This window comes from Heteronotia binoei, chromosome 2 (genome assembly GCF_032191835.1).
Source record: "Heteronotia binoei isolate CCM8104 ecotype False Entrance Well chromosome 2, APGP_CSIRO_Hbin_v1, whole genome shotgun sequence".
Lineage (NCBI taxonomy): Eukaryota > Metazoa > Chordata > Lepidosauria > Squamata > Gekkonidae > Heteronotia > Heteronotia binoei.
The window spans coordinates 197,896,761-197,914,616 of record NC_083224.1 but is presented as its reverse complement, the minus strand read 5'-3'; the positions used below and the strand labels follow the sequence as shown (position 1 = coordinate 197,914,616).

Sequence of the window (17,856 nt, the reverse complement as noted above, 5' to 3'; positions counted from 1 at the left end):
CACCATTCCGAACCGGCGCGTCATTCCGAGTCAGCGGACGCGGCGCCCATAAAGCCCCGTAACACCATGTCCTCGACTGCTCAATCGAGTTCAGCTCAACCACTCCTGCCGTCCGAGTTGTCGACCCCGGTTGACGTCATCACGGACATGCCTCGGCTTACACCTCACACCTCCACGGCCGTGGAGGTGATTCCGATTCGATCCCGATCGCCTTCAGTACACAGCGTGGTACCTTCTGAGATCCTTGAACCCGACCGTACCACCGACCCGACACAGACTTACCTACGCCCATCTTTGCGACCTGACTCCTTCCATGATGTTGCACTCTCTCCGCTGTACCGTGAATCGGCAACGCAAGTCTCCTCCCATCGGATTCGGATTCGATCACGCTCTCCGCGTAGCCGCCACGACTCCGGTTCCTCGGTCTACTATGAACAGCAAGATTACTACTCCAGGAGGCGATATGAATACTCTCTATCCAGATCGCCCTCACCTCGACAGGGCAGGTCCCGTCACCGCTCCGGCTCCCACTCCGAGTGGGACATCCATCGTAGATATCAGGAGTCAGACTCCTACTTCCACCGTGATCCCGCTACTCCACGGATCCGTTATGGCGGTTCGCCTCGGTCTCGTTACGCGCGCACAACCCGACATGAGGATTCACCTCAGCTCCACTTCGACCGCCCTTCTCGACTTCGTGACCCTCGAAGCCATTTCGAGTACTCACCCAGACTCCTCAACCGCCTCCTATCATCTGAACAAGAGGCTGGCCCCTCGCATCAACGCCGTGAGCACCCTCGGTACCGAGACGTGGCTAAACCGCGTACTGCTTCTGCCACTGTATCTGTGGCCCCGGATTCTCGAGTTCGGTCTCCTCCCAAGACCTCGGAGCCTGCAGCCCCCATCTCGGAACCGACTGTTCATCCACCCTCCCCCTCCACGGGAGCCTCTTCCTCGGGTGGGGACTCCCCAGCCTCTTCGGATTCGGAGGACCACTCTCCATCTCTCCCCTCGGACTCTGCGCAACAGCTCAGGCTCTCTCCGTCTGATGCATCCAAAGCGTATCTCAACCTTATTACTTCTATGGCGGAGGCACTGAAGATACCTCTCCAGGCGGACTCCCCCAAAGTGTCGGACATGGTACATGACCTGGTGCAATCAGACTTCCCTCCCGGGTCCTTGCTTCCTATGCTACCGGTGCACCTGGAGGGTCTTCAGGAGACTTGGGACAAACCTGCATCAGTACCTCCCACTTCTAAGAGGCTGGACTCCCTCTATCGAGTCCATGCCCCCGACGCTAAGTTCCTCGCCTCACATCCAGCTCCGAACTCTATCATCGTTCATTCTGCCATGAAGGCCAAACCCTCCAGGCATCCCGCGCCGCCGGATCGTGAGGGAAGGAAATTAGACACCTTGGCAAGGAAAATCTTCACACTTGCCTCCACCAACTCGAAGCTTAACAATTACCTGGCTTATTTTGCTGCTTATACTTTTAATCTGGCGAACCAATTCACACCACTGATACCATCGCTTCCCGACTCCTCTCAGAGAACAGCATCAGCCCTGGTTTCCGAACTCTCCAGGGTCTCCAAACAACAAATTAATTCGATTCGACATGCGGTCTCCTGTTCATCCCGTGTCTTCGCCTCTTCAGTTGCCCTGCGTCGTCATGCTTGGCTGAGATCCACTAATCTTCAACCCGACATCAAGCAGAAGATAGAGGATCTTCCCTTTGATGGCCTCGGCCTCTTTCATGCCTCTACTGATGAGGTCTTGTCCTCTGTTGACGACGGGCGTAAACGGGCCAAGCGCCTAGGAGTCTCTCAACCTGCTTCGCAACCATTTGGCCGCAAACAACCTTGGAAACCATCTTTCCAAAGACGCCAGCGTTCTCCTAAACAGTCTGAATACTGGAAAAGAAGACCTGCGCAACAGAAGCCTTCTTTTCAGCAAAGGCAACGCCCTCAGCAGTCCAAAAAATCATCCCCCCCTACCAAGCAGTCTCTTTGACTTCCCCATTCAGTCACCCTACCCCACGCGTCTTTCCCCATTCTACAGGACTTGGACTTCAATCACGACCGACTCCTGGGTACTCACCATCGTACGTCTGGGGTACGCAATAGAGTTCGCTTCGCTGCCTCGCCACCACTACTTCGTGGCTACCCCTCCATCCCATCACCTCCATCACGAGATTCTGGACTTGCTCCAGAAAAAAGCCATAGAACCGGTTCCCCTCCAACATCGGGGAATGGGACTCTACTCAAGGTACTTCCTGGTCCCCAAGAGGGATGGAGGCAAGCGCCCTATTCTAGATCTTCGGAAGCTGAACAAATTTATCCAGTACAGAAAATTCAGAATGATCTCGTTGCAGTCCATCTTGCCCTTGATTCCAAAGGATTCATGGATGGCTTCCCTAGATCTTCAGGACGCTTACTTCCATGTGACTATCCGACCTCAGCATCGCAGATACCTCCGGTTTGCGATCGGCCAACATCATTATCAATACATCTCCCTACCATTCGGCCTCTCCACTGCACCCAGGGTATTTACCAAGTGCATGGCGGTGGTGGCAGCGGCTCTTCGACTACGAAACATCACAGTCTTCCCGTACATAGACGATTGGCTCCTCATTGCACCTACTCCAAATCAGCTCGAGGCCAATCTTCACGAAGCCCTTCTCCTCCTGGAGTCTCTAGGCCTGCGGGTGAATGTCACCAAATCCCACTTCACCCCCACTCAACATCTCTGCTTCATAGGGGCCTATCTTCGCACCTCTTTACACCGTGCCTTCCTTCCAGAGGACCGTGCTATGACAATCATCACCCTTGCCAGGATGGTCCAGCTACATCCCATCCAACCGGCCCTAACTATTCAGCGTCTTTTAGGTCTGATGGCCGCTACTACAGCAGTCCTCCTCTTCGCCAGGCTACGAATGAGACCACTTCAGCTCTGGTTCGTACGTGCCTACCGGCCTCATGTGCAACCTCAGAGCACCCTGCTCACCGTCCCCAGGAGAGTCCTTCCTTCTCTCACTTGGTGGACCAGCCTCGACAACCTCCTCGAGGGCATGCCGTTCTTACCAACTACTCCAACAGCTATCGTGACAACAGACGCCTCCATGTGGGGATGGGGAGCCCACTTAGAAGGCAAGACTGTCAGAGGTCTCTGGACCCCTCAGGAGAGGACCCTGCACATAAACTGCTTAGAACTGATTGCAGTACACAGAGCTCTTCAATCCTTCCTTCCTCTCATTGCGGGTCGCCACATCCAGATTTCCACGGACAACATGGCGACAGTATTTTATGTAAACAAGCAGGGAGGCACCAGATCCCCTCGACTATGTCGCATAGCCACACTGCTCTGGGAATGGTGTATCAAACACAGCATCCACATGACCGCCATCCACCTCCCAGGTGTACAGAATGTATTGGCCGACTCCCTAAGCAGGATACGTATAGACGACCACGAATGGTCCATCAATCTGACCTACCTTCGTCGGATTTTCAGGTGCTTCGGGACCCCCAGGGTGGACGTCTTTGCCTCCAGGGACAATGCCAAATGTCACCGCTTCTACTGCAGGAAGGGCGACGATGCCTTCCTACATCTCTGGAGAGGTCCCCTCCACTACATTTTTCCGCCAACCCCCCTACTGACACGCGTGTTGACGAAGGTCGCACGGGATGGCACGGACTGCATCCTTATCGCACCGTGGTGGCCACGGCAACCATGGTTCACCAAACTTCTGCAAATGTCACAACACACTTACCGCCGCCTCCCGATCGTGGGAGACCTTCTATTGCAGGCGAACGGCCAGGTACTTCATCACAACCCTCGGGTTCTGGCCCTCACTGCTTGGAGGATACACTCACCTGCCTCTCCACAGAAGTGACCAATATTCTTCTCAACGCAAGGAAGCCTTCCACTAGACTCTCGTACCAACGCAAATGGAAGCGCTTTTGTTCCTTCGTTGCACCCTATCATTTGACTCCTGAGGTAACACCTCTAAACCTGATTCTAGATTATCTCCTATCCCTGCAGAAATCAGGCTTGTGCTACTCTTCACTTAAAGTACACCTGTCTGCCATCTCGGCATTCCATGACACTATCGACGGCAGGACAGTGTTCTCTCACCCCTTATCTAAATCCTTCCTCAAAGGAATGCTGCACCTACATCCACCGGTTAAACCATTCGTCCCAACGTGGAGTTTATCCCTTGTTCTTTCCTGTCTAATGAAGGCGCCCTTTGAACCCATGGCGACAATACAGCTCAATCTTCTTTCTTGGAAGACAGCATTGCTAATAGCCCTCACCTCGGGTAAGCGCGCAAGTGACTTATGTGCCTTCAGACATGACCCTCCCTACACCATCTTTCATAGGGACAAGGTTGTCTTAAGACCGGATCCTACGTTCCTCCCCAAAGTTGTCTCCAAGTTTCATCTGTCTACCTCCACTGCGTTACCAACGTTTTTCCCTAACCCGTCGGACCAGGGACAGCGATCCCTGCATTCTCTGGATGTCAGAAGGGCGCTAGCCTTCTATCTGCATCGCACACAACCTTTCCGTAAGGACCCTAACCTGTTTGTGGCCTACGGTAAACCACGTAAAGGACACAAAATTTCTACCCAAAGACTATCCAAATGGGTAGTTAGTGCCATCAGGTTGTGTTACGAACTGGCTAAACAGCCTCTTCCCGAAGGCCTCAAGGCCCACTCTACTAGAGCGGTCTCCACGTCTTCGGCTTTTCTACAGGGCGTCTCCTTAGAGGACATCTGTGCAGCTGCATCGTGGTCCTCTCCTTCCACGTTCGTCTCCCATTACGCTTTGGACGTTCGTGCGAGACGAGACGCCTCTTTCGGCCAAGCAGTTCTCCGATCCATCTTCCACTGAAGTATGGTGAGTGTTTTCGCTTCTGCCTCTATGTCTTGGAACATGATCTGTCTTCTTATGTGACTAACTATCTTCTTTTACCAGCACCCTCCTCCAGGTTACTCAGCTGGCTAGTCACCCATGTGTGGGACTGCACAGAGACCACGAAGAAGATAAACAGGTTGCTTACCTGTAACTGATGATCTTCGAGTGGTCATCTGTGCAGTCACACACGCCCACCCAGCCTTCCCCGCTGCTGGCTTCCTGTGATTGTTATTTAACTCTGTACTGTGTTATGTCAGCGGCGGCTGGAAGAAACTGAGTGGAATGGGCGCTCCCCCCCCGCTCCAGGCATGCGCGGTCGCTGCCTGCTCCCCAGGGCGGGAGGGGAGCGCGCCAAAAGCGCTATAGGCGAGCTATTGGAACTCCGAGGAATGGATTCATTGCCTGCGGCAAGACCCATGTGTGTGACTGCACAGATGACCACTCGAAGATCATCAGTTACAGGTAAGCAACCTGTTTTTTTCGACTCTGAGGTGACATTGCTTTCATGTTTTCATGGCAGACTTTTTATGGGGTGGTTTGACATTGCCTTCCCCAGTCATCTCCACATCCCCCCCCCCCCCCAGCAAGCTGGGTGCTCATTTTACCCATCTCGGAAGGATGGAAGGCTGAGTCAACCTGGAGCCAGCTACCTGAACCAGCTTCCGCTGGGATCGAACTCAGATCGTGAGCAGAAGGCTCCGACTGCAGTACTGCAGCTTTACCACTCTGCACCGCGAGGCTCTTAGTTATGGGTTTAAATGACAGAGAACTTGTTTTCAAACCCGCCACCGTTAATCCAGGGCCCCCGCCCTTCGCTAACTGCGTGCAGGTTACCCTCTTGAAAGTAGTGGCCTATGATGCTTCTGGCCTCCCGCCCCGCCCACAAACCCTAGTGTCCAATTAGCGCTTTCTGTCTTTGGTGAGATCTGGCTGTTTCAGGACGCGGGAACCCAAAAGGCAAGGCCAGCCGTGGGGGACGCCAGAAGAACCGTTTCGGGATGCCGGGGGCCAGCCAGTCCAACCTCCCCAACAGCCAGGCCAGTCAAGACGTGGTGTCGCAGCCCTTCTCTCAGGGCCCCTTGACTCAGGGCTACATCTCCATGAGCCAGCCGTCGCAGATGAGCCAGCCGGGCCTCTCGCAGCCCGAACTGTCGCAGGTAACGCACTCGGCATTTCTGGGTTTGTGCCTGCGCTTGACATGATCCCAGCAGGCTCCCATACGTGGGTAAGGGCCTCCGTGCCTTCCACCAGAGAAACAACCCCGAGAACAGCTTCTCTTTCTTACTCGCCTCACAGGGTGGCTGTTGGTGGGGGGAGAGGGAAAGTAAAGGTAAAAGAGATTGTGACTGCTTTGAGAGCCAGTTTGTGTAGCGGTTAAGTGTGCGGAGTCTTATCTGGGAGAACCAGGTTTGATTCCCCACTCCTCCATTCGCACCGGCTGGAATGGCCTTGGGTCAGCCAGAGCTTGCGTAGGAGTTGTCCTTGAAAGGGCAGCTTCTGGGAGAGCTCTCTCAGCCCCACCCGCCTCACAGGGTGTCTGTTGTGGGGGAGGAAGGGAAAGGAGATTGTAGGTCGCTCTGAAACTCTGTTCTTGAAAGGGCATCTTCTGGGAGCTCTCAGCCCCACCCACCTCACAGGGTGTCTGTTATGGGGGAGGAAGGGAAAGAGATTGTAGGCCACTCTGAGACTCTGTCCTTGAAAGGGCAGCTTCTGGGAGAGCTCTCTGAGCCCCACCTGCCTCACAGGGTGTCTCTTATGGGAGGCGGGAGATTGTGAGCCACTCTGAGATTCAGAGTATAGGGTGGGATATAAATCCAATATCTTCTTTTTCTTCTCCCACTTCCCTCTTCAGGACAGTTACCTCGGTGACGAGTTTAAATCTCAGATCGACGTGGCCCTGTCACAGGATTCGACCTACCAGGGGGAACGCGCATATCAACATGGAGTGACGGGACTGTCACAGTATTAGAGTGTAAGGTGTTGAGCGGGATTTGGGTTTTTTTTGGGGGGTGGGGGGAGGGAGAACCATGAGGGGATTGGAGACCCAAACTGCTTTTACTCAACGTGGCCCACGAGTCCTGTTGGCAAAGGCCATGCTTCTTTCTGTCGATTCTGTGCTTCCCAGCAGAGCCTTTGATCGATACGCCAAACATTGTTGTTAATGTTGCAGCAAACTGGGGTGGGGGTGGGGGGGAGGGACTTGGATGTTCTAAGTGAGGCAGAGTTTCCGGGGACTTGTGCATAGTTTTAAAGCATGAAATGAGAACATAAGAGAAGCCATGTTGGATCAGGCCAATGGCCCATCCAGTCCAACACTCTGGGTCATACAGTGGCCAAAAAAATTACACACACACACACACACATATACCCACACACACACACACTGTGGCTAATAGCCACTGATGGACCTCTGCTCCATATTTTTATCCAATCCCCTCTTGAAGCTGGCTATGCTTGTAGCCGCCACCACCTCCTGTGGCAGTGAATTCCACATGTTAATCACCCTTTGGGTGAAGAAGTAGGTACTTCCTTTTATCCGTTTTAACCTGACTGCTCAGCAATTTCATGGAATGCCCCCAAGTTCTTGTATTGTGAGAAAGGGAGAAAAGGACTTCTTTCTCTACTTTCTCCATCACATGCATAATCTTGCAAACCTCTATCATGTCACCCCTCAGTCGACGTTTCTCCAAGCTAAAGAGCTCCAAGCGTTTTAACCTTCCTTCACAGGGAAAGTGTTCCAAACCTTTAATCATTCTAGTTGCCCTTTTCTGCACGTTTTCGAATGCTGTAATATCTTTTATGAGGTGCGGTGACCAGAATTGTACACAGTATTCCAAATGAGACCGCATGATCGATTTATACAGGGGCAATTCAATCATTGTCTCCCCGTCTCAGTGAGCGTGCTTAATGTTTTGTTTTTTCCCCGTACAAAGCTATTGTGAGCCCCAGCCATTCAAATTCAGGCAGTGTCCTTAGGGTGGTCAGGTCTCAGCCTCCACAGACATTAGGAATCTGGTAAAGGGTAACCCCTAATGGAAGACTGTTGCTCTCTGAGGCTCTGTCTATACAACAATTGTAAAAGCTGGAGAGGGCCTCAATATAAATGTGAAGGAAGTACTGGGCATTCCATTATGGAATTCAAGGCTTTCCCTAGTGCACTGCAGCCTGAAGAAGGTGAATGAAAGGGATAGTTACTAACCTAGGCGATCCATTGCTGATGCTGTTGCTGTAACATCAACCTTCTATTGTAATTTTGCCAATGTTGTTAAAATCTGGCATCGTGCTTTGCCAGGCTTGCTCAATTGCACAGGAGCTACAGAGCAAAACCTCTGTTTTCCCCATTGGCTCTCCTCCCTTGGAGAGGAATAGCTTGCTTTGCCAGGCTCTCTCAATCGCACAGCAGAGCTACTGTGCCAAGCCTCTCTTCCTTCTATTGGCTGATGTCCTCCCCCCCCCCCCCAGTCCCTGGGGAAGGAAGGAAAGAGCCAGAGCTTCCTTCGCCCAGTTCCCTGGATCCCATGGGAGAGATACAAAGAAAGCACCTTTAAGACCAAGGAGTGCTAATATTTTAAGCATGATTTTTAAATATATATATATTTGTGTTTCTCTGTGTCCTTTATAAAGTTTGTATCTCTGCTACCTAATCTTAAATAGGTACACACACTGCCTGGCCCGACATGGCCCGGCCCGACAAGGTCTCATTTATGTCAGATCTGGCCCTCATAACAAATGAGTTCGACACCCCTGATCTAGTGGGTAGTGTTTTTTCTGTATCGACAATAACTTTGTTTGTTCCAAACCATAGAGCAGCAAGCCAAGACTTGTATCAACAGCTGTTACTTTTAATACAGTTTTTTTTCCCTTTTGTTACAATTCCGCAGACGCTAACGGCCTTCCTCTCCACCTCCCCCCCCCCCCCTTCCTCACAGGTTGAAGAAGAGGAGCTAAGCTTGCGTGGAGCTTAGTTCATCAGCATTTTATTCTGGGTAATAAAAAAAAAATAAAATGGATACCTGTTTTCCACTGCTAAAACTGAAGCAACTCTGTGAGAGCAACAGGAGAGAGAGGGAGAGAAAGCGAGAGAGAGAAACCAGCGGAGAGGAGAGACGAGTGCGCGCGCGAGAGAGAGAGCCAGAGAGCCTACTGCTAAGCTCACTGAGACAAGGAGACTGACCAGAGATGATGGGAGAGAGCGTCGGGGGACCGACCGGCGCCTCGCTTGTGGGGGGGGGAGCCTGCCTGCCCTGGAAGAGCCAAGTGGTCAGCGGAGCCCCCCGTTCCCCTCTCGTAGCCCCCCATCGACACACACACCGAGAAGGAAAGAGAAAGGCCTTAGAAGCACGTTCCACTTCATTCCGTTCTCTTTGACGAGTAGGGCTTCACGTTTGTTTCAGAGCAGGGAGGGGTGAGGGGAAAAACCCCCATCTCAGAGTTGCGTGCGTGCGTGTTTTTTTTTTTTTTTAAGGCAGTATCTGTTGACTCCCTCCCCCCCCAAGGAGCAAGCACACATCCAAGAGAGTAAGGTCCTCCGTGTGCCCACGGGGGAGCCGGCTGGTACCCGACTCTGAGATGGGTGGGGTTTATTATTTTATTTTTTTTGTCCAGAATCCAGCTTTGAAACTCGCGTGTGATGTCACCCGTGTTCCAGACAGGCTTTTTTCTCTTTTTGGTGATGAGATGGGGTTCTTGCATTCGTGTTGTTTTTTTGTTCCCCCCCCCCCTTTCCTTTTTAAGAAAAGAGAGATTCTTTCGAAGCAGCACTGGATATTTTTTTAGACGTTTTGTCTCCGAAACCTTAGTAGTGGTTCTGCGGGTGGGGAAAACCTGGGAGGCTTAAGAAAATATAACCATTCATTGCTTATATAAACAAAAACCTAGAGTTCCAGTCTTTTAAGATTTTTTTTTTTTTAAGGTGTGACTTTGGTGGGCCTCTTCTTCTGACGGCAGGTAGTAGTTTGCAAAGGGGAGGCCGGCAAATCTGGGCTCCGGGGGTTCAGAAGCCTTTGCCGACTTGAATTTGCTATTCTCGGGGCTCTGCTCTGCAAAACCAACCTGAGTCCCCCCCCCCCCCAAAATCTATAAGATGTTTATCATTTGCTTCGCACAAAAAAAAAGGGACGTTGGTTACCTGTGCCCTTCGGTCTCGGAAGAAAAAGGACACTGGGGAAAGGCCTGCTGTTATTTGCTCCCACCAAGCTGGGGTGCAGGAGTGGAAACTGGGGATTATATTGGGCTTGAAGTTTAAAGACTCTATGAAGCTACAACGGGGCAGGTGACTCAGGACATCCGGTGGTAGGTAGGCGGTATTAGAGCGTTTGGGGAAAGGGGTGGGCTGTCAGTCAGGTATTCTACATAGCAGGGGGAGGGGCGCACAACTGAAGCGTAAGGAATCCGAGAGCTTTCAAAATGGGGAGCGAGCCCCCTTGGGCTGTTTCCAGAGGACCACCGAGCCCGGCTGAACCGGGGCGCCTCCCCCAAGATCGCCTCGGCTGCGTTCCTAGCGGAAGTGTCTTTTATCCGCATCTCAGAGCTTTCTTAGAAAATCCACTTGCAGAAGATAGAATTTCCTGGTTAATTTTGCTCTTGGTGTTCTTTGTGTTTTGTTTTGTTTTTTGTTTTTTTTTAAGGCGAAACGATAAAAACGTGCTTAACACTTTTTATCTCCCCCTCACCCCACCCCACCCCCCGCGGATCGGCTGAAGCAGTAGTTCAACCAACCCTCCTAGAAGTGGCATTTTTAAAAAACTCATGAATTAAATTAGCTTTCCAATCAAAGGGCTCTAAGCATTTGTTAACTTTTGTGTTGTGTGCGTGTCGCGGAACTCTTGGTAGCCTACATGAATGTACTTAGAGGAGAACATCCCCCCCCCCTCCCTTCGCTATTTTTTTTTAGGAATTTGGAAGTCTTCTCTGTTCCATTCCCTTCTCTCCACCCACCCTCCCTAGCAAAATTTAGAGGAATTCTGCAAGTCCCTTCACTCTCTTTCCCCTCGCAGAATCAATCCGACGTCGCTCGAGTGCCGCAGGCATGGGAGGGGGAACACCCGCCCCCGAAACGAGAACCAGCCCGTTCTCGCCAACTGAACCAAACCCCCAGAGTTCGGACTTCCGCCGTGTGCGAGGAGGTGGAAGCGGGGGGGGGGGGAGGGGGCAGGAGCGCACGCACGGCCGGCCTTCCTGCTGGGTCAATGGACTCTTTTATTTATCCAGATTGTCAGAGGGCTGCTTTGATTTTGTTTGCAGCGTGGGTTCTTCAGCTGGCTTTTTGAGCGCTTCGACCCTCTTGGCGCAATGCAGAAATCCATTGAGTAATGTAGTGCGCGCCCCCCACCCCTTTATTCCACTGCCTTCCTAGGTCTTGTTCACCCTCCACCCCCACCCATCTTCCTCCGGATCGCAGCTCTTCCTTCTGCTTTGTGCGGCTGATGGTTTTGTCCCCCCCCCCCCCTCCTTTTCCCGGGTAGCTGTTCTGAGTTCTATAAGCCCTCCCCAAACATCAGAGCCAGCACACTGCTGAACCTTCTTTTCTTCTCCCCCCGCCCCCCCCCTTGTTCCTTTTTGTCTCGGTTTGTTTTTTAAAATCTGTTTGTCATCAAATTTAAAACAAAAAGAAACTTAATAAAGAGCTCTTGCATTCAATCTCTCGGGGGACTGGTTTCTGTAAGCAAAAGGTCAGGCGGCTTGATCGAAAAGCTGCCTCGGCGGCGAGTGTCGCGCGCGCCCCTGTCTGAGTTCTTGCTCGGAGGAAGAGGAGCACCGAGCGTTCTGTGCTTGGCCCATATGCCGTCTCTTCGGCTTGTTTTGCGGGATGCAGATGATCCAGGCCTGGTTTCTCCTCTCTGCTTGCTCTGTGCTCAAGTCACCAGCCATAGAGGCACTGGTCTCCTTGGTACAGCAGTGGGTTTATGCTCTTGGACTTGGATGGCCCACTGCTCCCCAAACGCCCTTGCATCTGGTGAGCTGAAGGTAACCTAAGTCACACAGGAGAACCGGCATTTTTTTTTCGTCTTCAGAAGACTGCAGATTTATACCCCGCCCTTCTCTCTGAATCAGAGCAGCCTACAATCTCCTTTCCCTTCCTCTCCCACAACAGAGGTGGATGGGGCTGAGAGCTCTCCCAGAAGCTGCCCTTTCAAGGACAGAGTCCCAGAGGGGCCTACAATCTCCTTTCCCTTCCTCCCCCACAACAGACACCCTGTGAGGTGGGTGGGGCTGAGAGGGCTCTCCCAGAAGCTGCCCTTTCAAGGACAGAATCTCAGAGCAGCCTTCAATCTCCTTTCCCTTCCTCCCCCAAAACAGACACCCTGTGGGGCGGGTGGGGCTGAGAGAGCTCTCCCAGAAGCGGCCCTTTCAAGGACAGAGTCTCAGAGTGGCCTACAATCTCCTTTCCCTTCCTCCCCCACAACAGACACCCTGTGAGGTGGATGGGGCTGAGAGCTCTCCCAGAAGCTGCCCTTTCAAGGACAGAGTCTCAGAGCGGCCTACAATCTCCTTTCCCTTCCTTCCCCACAACAGACACCCTGTGAGGTAGGTGGGGCTGAGAGAGCTCTTACACCAGCTTCCCTTTCACGGACAACCTCTGTAGGAGCTCTGGCTGACCCAAGGCCATTCCAGCAGCTGCAAGGGGAGGAGTGGGGAATCAAACCCGGTTCTCCCAGATAAGAGTCTGCGCACTTAACCCCTATGCCAAACTGACTCCATTAAGTGTTCTTGGGAAAGGGGGGGGGGCCACCACAAGGCACTGTCTCCCTCCTCGTTGGCAGGCTGCCCGTGCACTTCTAGGCAATTTGTTGCAGGAGGAAGGGCTGGGAAGGGCATGTTCACCTGCCACTGGTCACCTGTGGTTCACTGTGGGTGTGGAGAAACGCCATCTGAGAGTGTTGGTGCTTCATCCAAAAAGGCAGGGATCAGTAAATCCATTCAGCAGGCTGTGTAGCCTTCCCCTCACTCCCCCCCCTCCCTTCCAGAGCCAAACCAACAACGCTAGGGGGAAAATCTCCTAGAGAGGCAGGAAGTGCTGTGGTTCCTTGCATGTATTAGGCAGGAAGAGAAGGCAGATTTGAACTGGGGCTCGAGCGAGCATGTGGTGAGCAATGGAGGCTCCTGCCTGTGGGGGAGGCCTGCTCAGGAAAATGAGGCCTCCAGGCAGGCAGACTAAGTAAGTACTTCACAAGACAGGGCAAGTTTAGATCAGGGCCAGCCGGATGCGTTTATAATCAACTTTATTTTGTTATGCTGTTTGCTGTGCTGGGCTTTGCTGTGCTGGGCTGTGCTGTGCTAATTTTGTAGATGCAACTGCTTTTGTTTTGGTGTTTTTCTTTTCCTATATTTTTCTCTTTTAAATAAATGTTTTTTCTGTTTTAAATACTGGCAATCTCTGTACCACATAGATCCCCAAACCGCTTTAGACCACGCTGTGTTGAGAAGGGGACCCCAGGTGAAGGGGGGGAAGGCATGCAGTTGGAGAAGGTGCCAATCCTCCAGGGGTGCCCCAAAGAAGCGCTGAGGTCTCTGTGAAACCCAAGTGCAGGGTGGCAGAGGACCTGGAGGCCTAGCCTCATAGCAGGAGAGGGGGATTGGGAGTCCTGTTCCTCTCAATCTGAACCCCGGGACTGAGCAGGTGGTGGCAGCGAGCCCAAGGGGCAGGAGGAGACATAGCTCCCTCCAGGAGTTGGCGACTCCATAGGGAGCTGACGGGACCGGGTCTGAAAGCAGAATCGGGCCGGTTCCGCCACACTTGGCGGCAGCGGTGGGATAAGAACAAACAGAGAACTTGATTGGCCAGGCATTTTTGTTTTTTTTATACGTGCAAGCACCCAGAGAAAGCAACAGCGGTTTTGTTTTATTTTCGGGTCAACTGGAGTAGGGAAAGTTTAGTTAGTTAGGATGGAGCGTGCTAAGAGGCTGGAAATCCTGGAGATGACAAAGCCACAGCTCCAGGAAGAGTGTGCAAAGCTCGAGCTGGAGTGTGACAACCTGACTGTAGTAGATATGCAAGACCTCCTGTTGGAGTATCATCAGCATGCAGGGGCACTTGCAAAAATGTTCCCCACCCAGTCAGAAGAACTCTTGCGGTTACGGTTGGAATTGGCAAGAATCCGTACCAAGGCGTACCAAGAGCGCAGATGGGAGGAAAGAGAGAGAGAGGAACGACAAGCAGAGAGGGATGCGATCCGCAGACAGGAAGAAGCAGAGATCCGCAGACGGGAACAAGAAGAGCAACGTCGCCATGAGCTTGAGGTGCTACGTCTGGAAGCTGAACTAAGCAAAGAGATCCAAGTCACGCCCAAAGACTTTGCAGTGTACAAGGAGGGAGAAGACCCCTCCACATACCTCTCCAACTTTGAGAGGGCAGCCAAACAGTGGGGGATTGCAGAGGAGGACTATATGTCTTACCTCTGTAGCAACCTGACTGGAGAGCTTTCAGCCATCTATTACAGCATGCCTATGGAAGATGGGGGGATAACTTTTGCGGCCTATAAGGCCACTGTATTTAAAAGGTTCAAACTGGGGCCAGACCACTCCCGAAAGCAGTTCAGGGGTTTGGCTCCACAAGAAGGTAAATCCTATTCTGAATGTGGGGTAATGAAGGAACAAACAGTTCCAGTGTTATTGGGCCGGGATTTGGTGGTTGGCCAGTACTCTATCAAGGCTGTACCCCGCAGCCAAACCCCCAGGGGAAAGTGGGAGGAGGAAGGCAACTTTAAGGAAGCCGCCTCACCACCAACCAGGGAGGGGGAAATAACCCAGGTTACTGAGGACGAAGAGAGGGCAGTCACCCAGGAGGGGGAGGGCCAGCCTATCTCAAGCCCTGGAGTAGGGTGTTCCCAAGGGGAAGAGGGGTGTAGCTTTCCCCAAGTGCAGCAAGAGGCTGTAGATGTTCCTAGCAAGGAAAGGAACCTGTCTAGCATAAAGGATGTGCATGCTGAAGAGACCAAGGTGGAGAGTGGAGATTTCACAGGAGTTTCTGAGAGCAGCAAGGCTAATGGGGGCTCAGAGGAGCACATAGCTGAAGGCTTGGGGGAACGGGAGCGGTTCCAGAAGGGGGTCCGGAGCGGCCTTAGGTTGGAACCGGTTCACCAAGTAGCTGTGGATCAGGAAGTGGGATCGTCCGAGACGCTCTCAAAACAGGTCGTCTTGAAGCAGGGCAGACAGGAATCCTGGGAAGCTGTGGAACCTTCCAGGCAGGAAGGGGGTCAGTTTGGTAGTGCTGAAAAACCAACCGAGGGGACGGAGAACCCAAGCCAAACCCTCAGGGGAAGGTGGGGGGAGGAGGGCAACTTTAGGGAAGCCACCTCACCACCAACCAGGGAGGGGGAGGACCAGTCTGTCTCAAACCCTGCAGGAGGGTGTGCCCAATGGGAAGAGGGGTGCCAATTTCCACAAGGGCAGCAGGATGCTGTGGAGCGTTCCAGGCAGGAAGGAGCTCAGTTGGTTGACACTGAAAAACCAACTGAGGGGGCGGAGAACCCAGATCAAACTTTGGCTGAGTGTTCTGGAAACAGTGGGACTAGGGGTGGCTTGAAGGAACAGATGATAGGAAGTCTGGGGCAGCCAGAAATGTCCCTGTCTGAGGGTCAAAGTGACCCTAGGCTGGATCCACTGTGTGAGTTGGCAAGGGACCAGGAAGTGGAGTTCTCAGAAGTTGAGACAGGGGATAGGGTGATGGTTTCCCTGCCACTTCATACTGGTGAACGGAAAGTGGACTGGGAGGGACCCCATATGATTGTGGATGACCTAGACGAGGCTACTTATGTGGTGGCTATGGAGAAAATGGGAAAGGCAGTTCAAGTGGTGCAGGTGGATGTACCACAGCCAGTCTCTGCGAGGTCCATGGTGTTGCATAGAGGTAGGAAGGAAGGAGACAAAAAGAAGCTGGGACAGCAGTTGTTTGGAGCCCCAGAGGTAGTTTTCTGGGAGGACAGAGTGGACAGAGGGAACATTCCACCAATGAGGGATAAAGAAGGAGCAACTGTGTGGGAACTGGGCAGTTTCCAACGCCATATGTGGGGCCAGGGATTCCCTCCTTTGATGGACCACTCACCCCAGCAACAGCAGCAACGAAGGGAGAGCACCAAACTCCAGAGGTGGTCCTGGGAGATGGAGGAGTACATCTTAAAGACTGGACATTCCTTCTGCAGGCAGCCATGCAACGTTTTGTCCAGAAAGGACATGGGCACCTAGGGTGCTGGACTTTGTGTATTATTGGAGAAATACCTGAATGTTTGTGTAATGTTTTGGTTAATGGGTTTCTCCTTGTTTGTTTGGATTCTGCTACGGGGTCACCTCTGTAGGAGGCAACCCCTCCGGCTCAGAATTTAAGGAGGGGGACGTGTGGAGAAACGCCATCTGAGAGTGTTGGTGCTTCATCCAAAAAGGCAGGGATCAGTAAATCCATTCAGCAGGCTGTGTAGCCTTCCCCTCACTCCCCCCCCCTCCCTTCCAGAGCCAAACCAACAACGCTAGGGGGAAAATCTCCTAGAGAGGCAGGAAGTGCTGTGGTTCCTTGCATGTATTAGGCAGGAAGAGAAGGCAGATTTGAACTGGGGCTCGAGCGAGCATGTGGTGAGCAATGGAGGCTCCTGCCTGTGGGGGAGGCCTGCTCAGGAAAATGAGGCCTCCAGGCAGGCAGACTAAGTAAGTACTTCACAAGACAGGGCAAGTTTAGATCAGGGCCAGCCGGATGCGTTTATAATCAACTTTATTTTGTTATGCTGTTTGCTGTGCTGGGCTTTGCTGTGCTGGGCTGTGCTGTGCTAATTTTGTAGATGCAACTGCTTTTGTTTTGGTGTTTTTCTTTTCCTATATTTTTCTCTTTTAAATAAATGTTTTTTCTGTTTTAAATACTGGCAATCTCTGTACCACATAGATCCCCAAACCGCTTTAGACCACGCTGTGTTGAGAAGGGGACCCCAGGTGAAGGGGGGGAAGGCATGCAGTTGGAGAAGGTGCCAATCCTCCAGGGGTGCCCCAAAGAAGCGCTGAGGTCTCTGTGAAACCCAAGTGCAGGGTGGCAGAGGACCTGGAGGCCTAGCCTCATAGCAGGAGAGGGGGATTGGGAGTCCTGTTCCTCTCAATCTGAACCCCGGGACTGAGCAGGTGGTGGCAGCGAGCCCAAGGGGCAGGAGGAGACATAGCTCCCTCCAGGAGTTGGCGACTCCATAGGGAGCTGACGGGACCGGGTCTGAAAGCAGAATCGGGCCGGTTCCGCCACAGTGGGTGGTCACCTGTGCTGCCGGGGAAAAAAAGCAAGGAAATCGCAGGTGTTCAAGGGGGCTTTTGTTAGCTGAGAAAGCCCAACCTGCAGGTGCCGGGAAGATGTAGACGAAAGGGGGTGGGGAGGCTATACCTTTGAAGAGCATCTTCAGCAGCAGTGGTGTGGCAATCCGTTGACCCTTCTGCCAGGGGTGTCGCTGAGCCGGCAGCCTAAAAGTGTGCCCCTCTGTGTGTCCCTGGGACTGCAGAAGAAGCCAGCACACCAGGACTTATGTCGTCAGAGCTTGGAGGCGCTCTGGTCACGATCGAGGGAAGAGTTTTGCCCACCCATCACTGTGGAGCAATCGTCAGGCTTCCCGCTATTCCGGAAGCGACTCCGCTCCAGATACTGGCCTGGTGGTGATCTGGAATCGCTTCCCATCCAGGGAGATAGAATTGCTTTTTTTCAGCTGGGCGGAGGGTCTGGCTAGAGTCCTAGGACAAGTCACGCGCCTTGGAGGAGGGTCGATTTGTGAATTTTTTCGTCTGGATCGGGTGGCCACACATGCTGAACGTAAGAGCCACACATAATAAGCGTCAGAGGTCTGAGAGCCACAAGGCATGAATGTCAGATGCTTGAGAGCCGCAAGCAAAGGAAGGAAGGAAAATAGATGGGGAGAGAGGAGGGAGAAGAGGAAGGAAAGCAACTTTAACTTTAAATATAGTGACTTAAGAGAAATGTCTTCTACA

The 17,856-nt window shown here is 52.6% G+C and overlaps 1 protein-coding gene across 1 annotated transcript in view; it reads left to right on the top strand.

The window, feature by feature from the left end:
• Window positions 1–9,321, top strand: part of UPF1 (UPF1 RNA helicase and ATPase) — a 71,959-nt gene extending 62,638 nt beyond the window's left edge. The window contains 3 exon segments of the mRNA XM_060232825.1: window positions 5,851–6,068; window positions 6,764–6,883; window positions 8,841–9,321. Coding sequence (XP_060088808.1) covers window positions 5,851–6,068; window positions 6,764–6,880 — 335 coding nt within the window. The 3' untranslated portion in view covers window positions 6,881–6,883; window positions 8,841–9,321.
• Window positions 9,322–17,856: the final 8,535 nt, after the last annotated feature.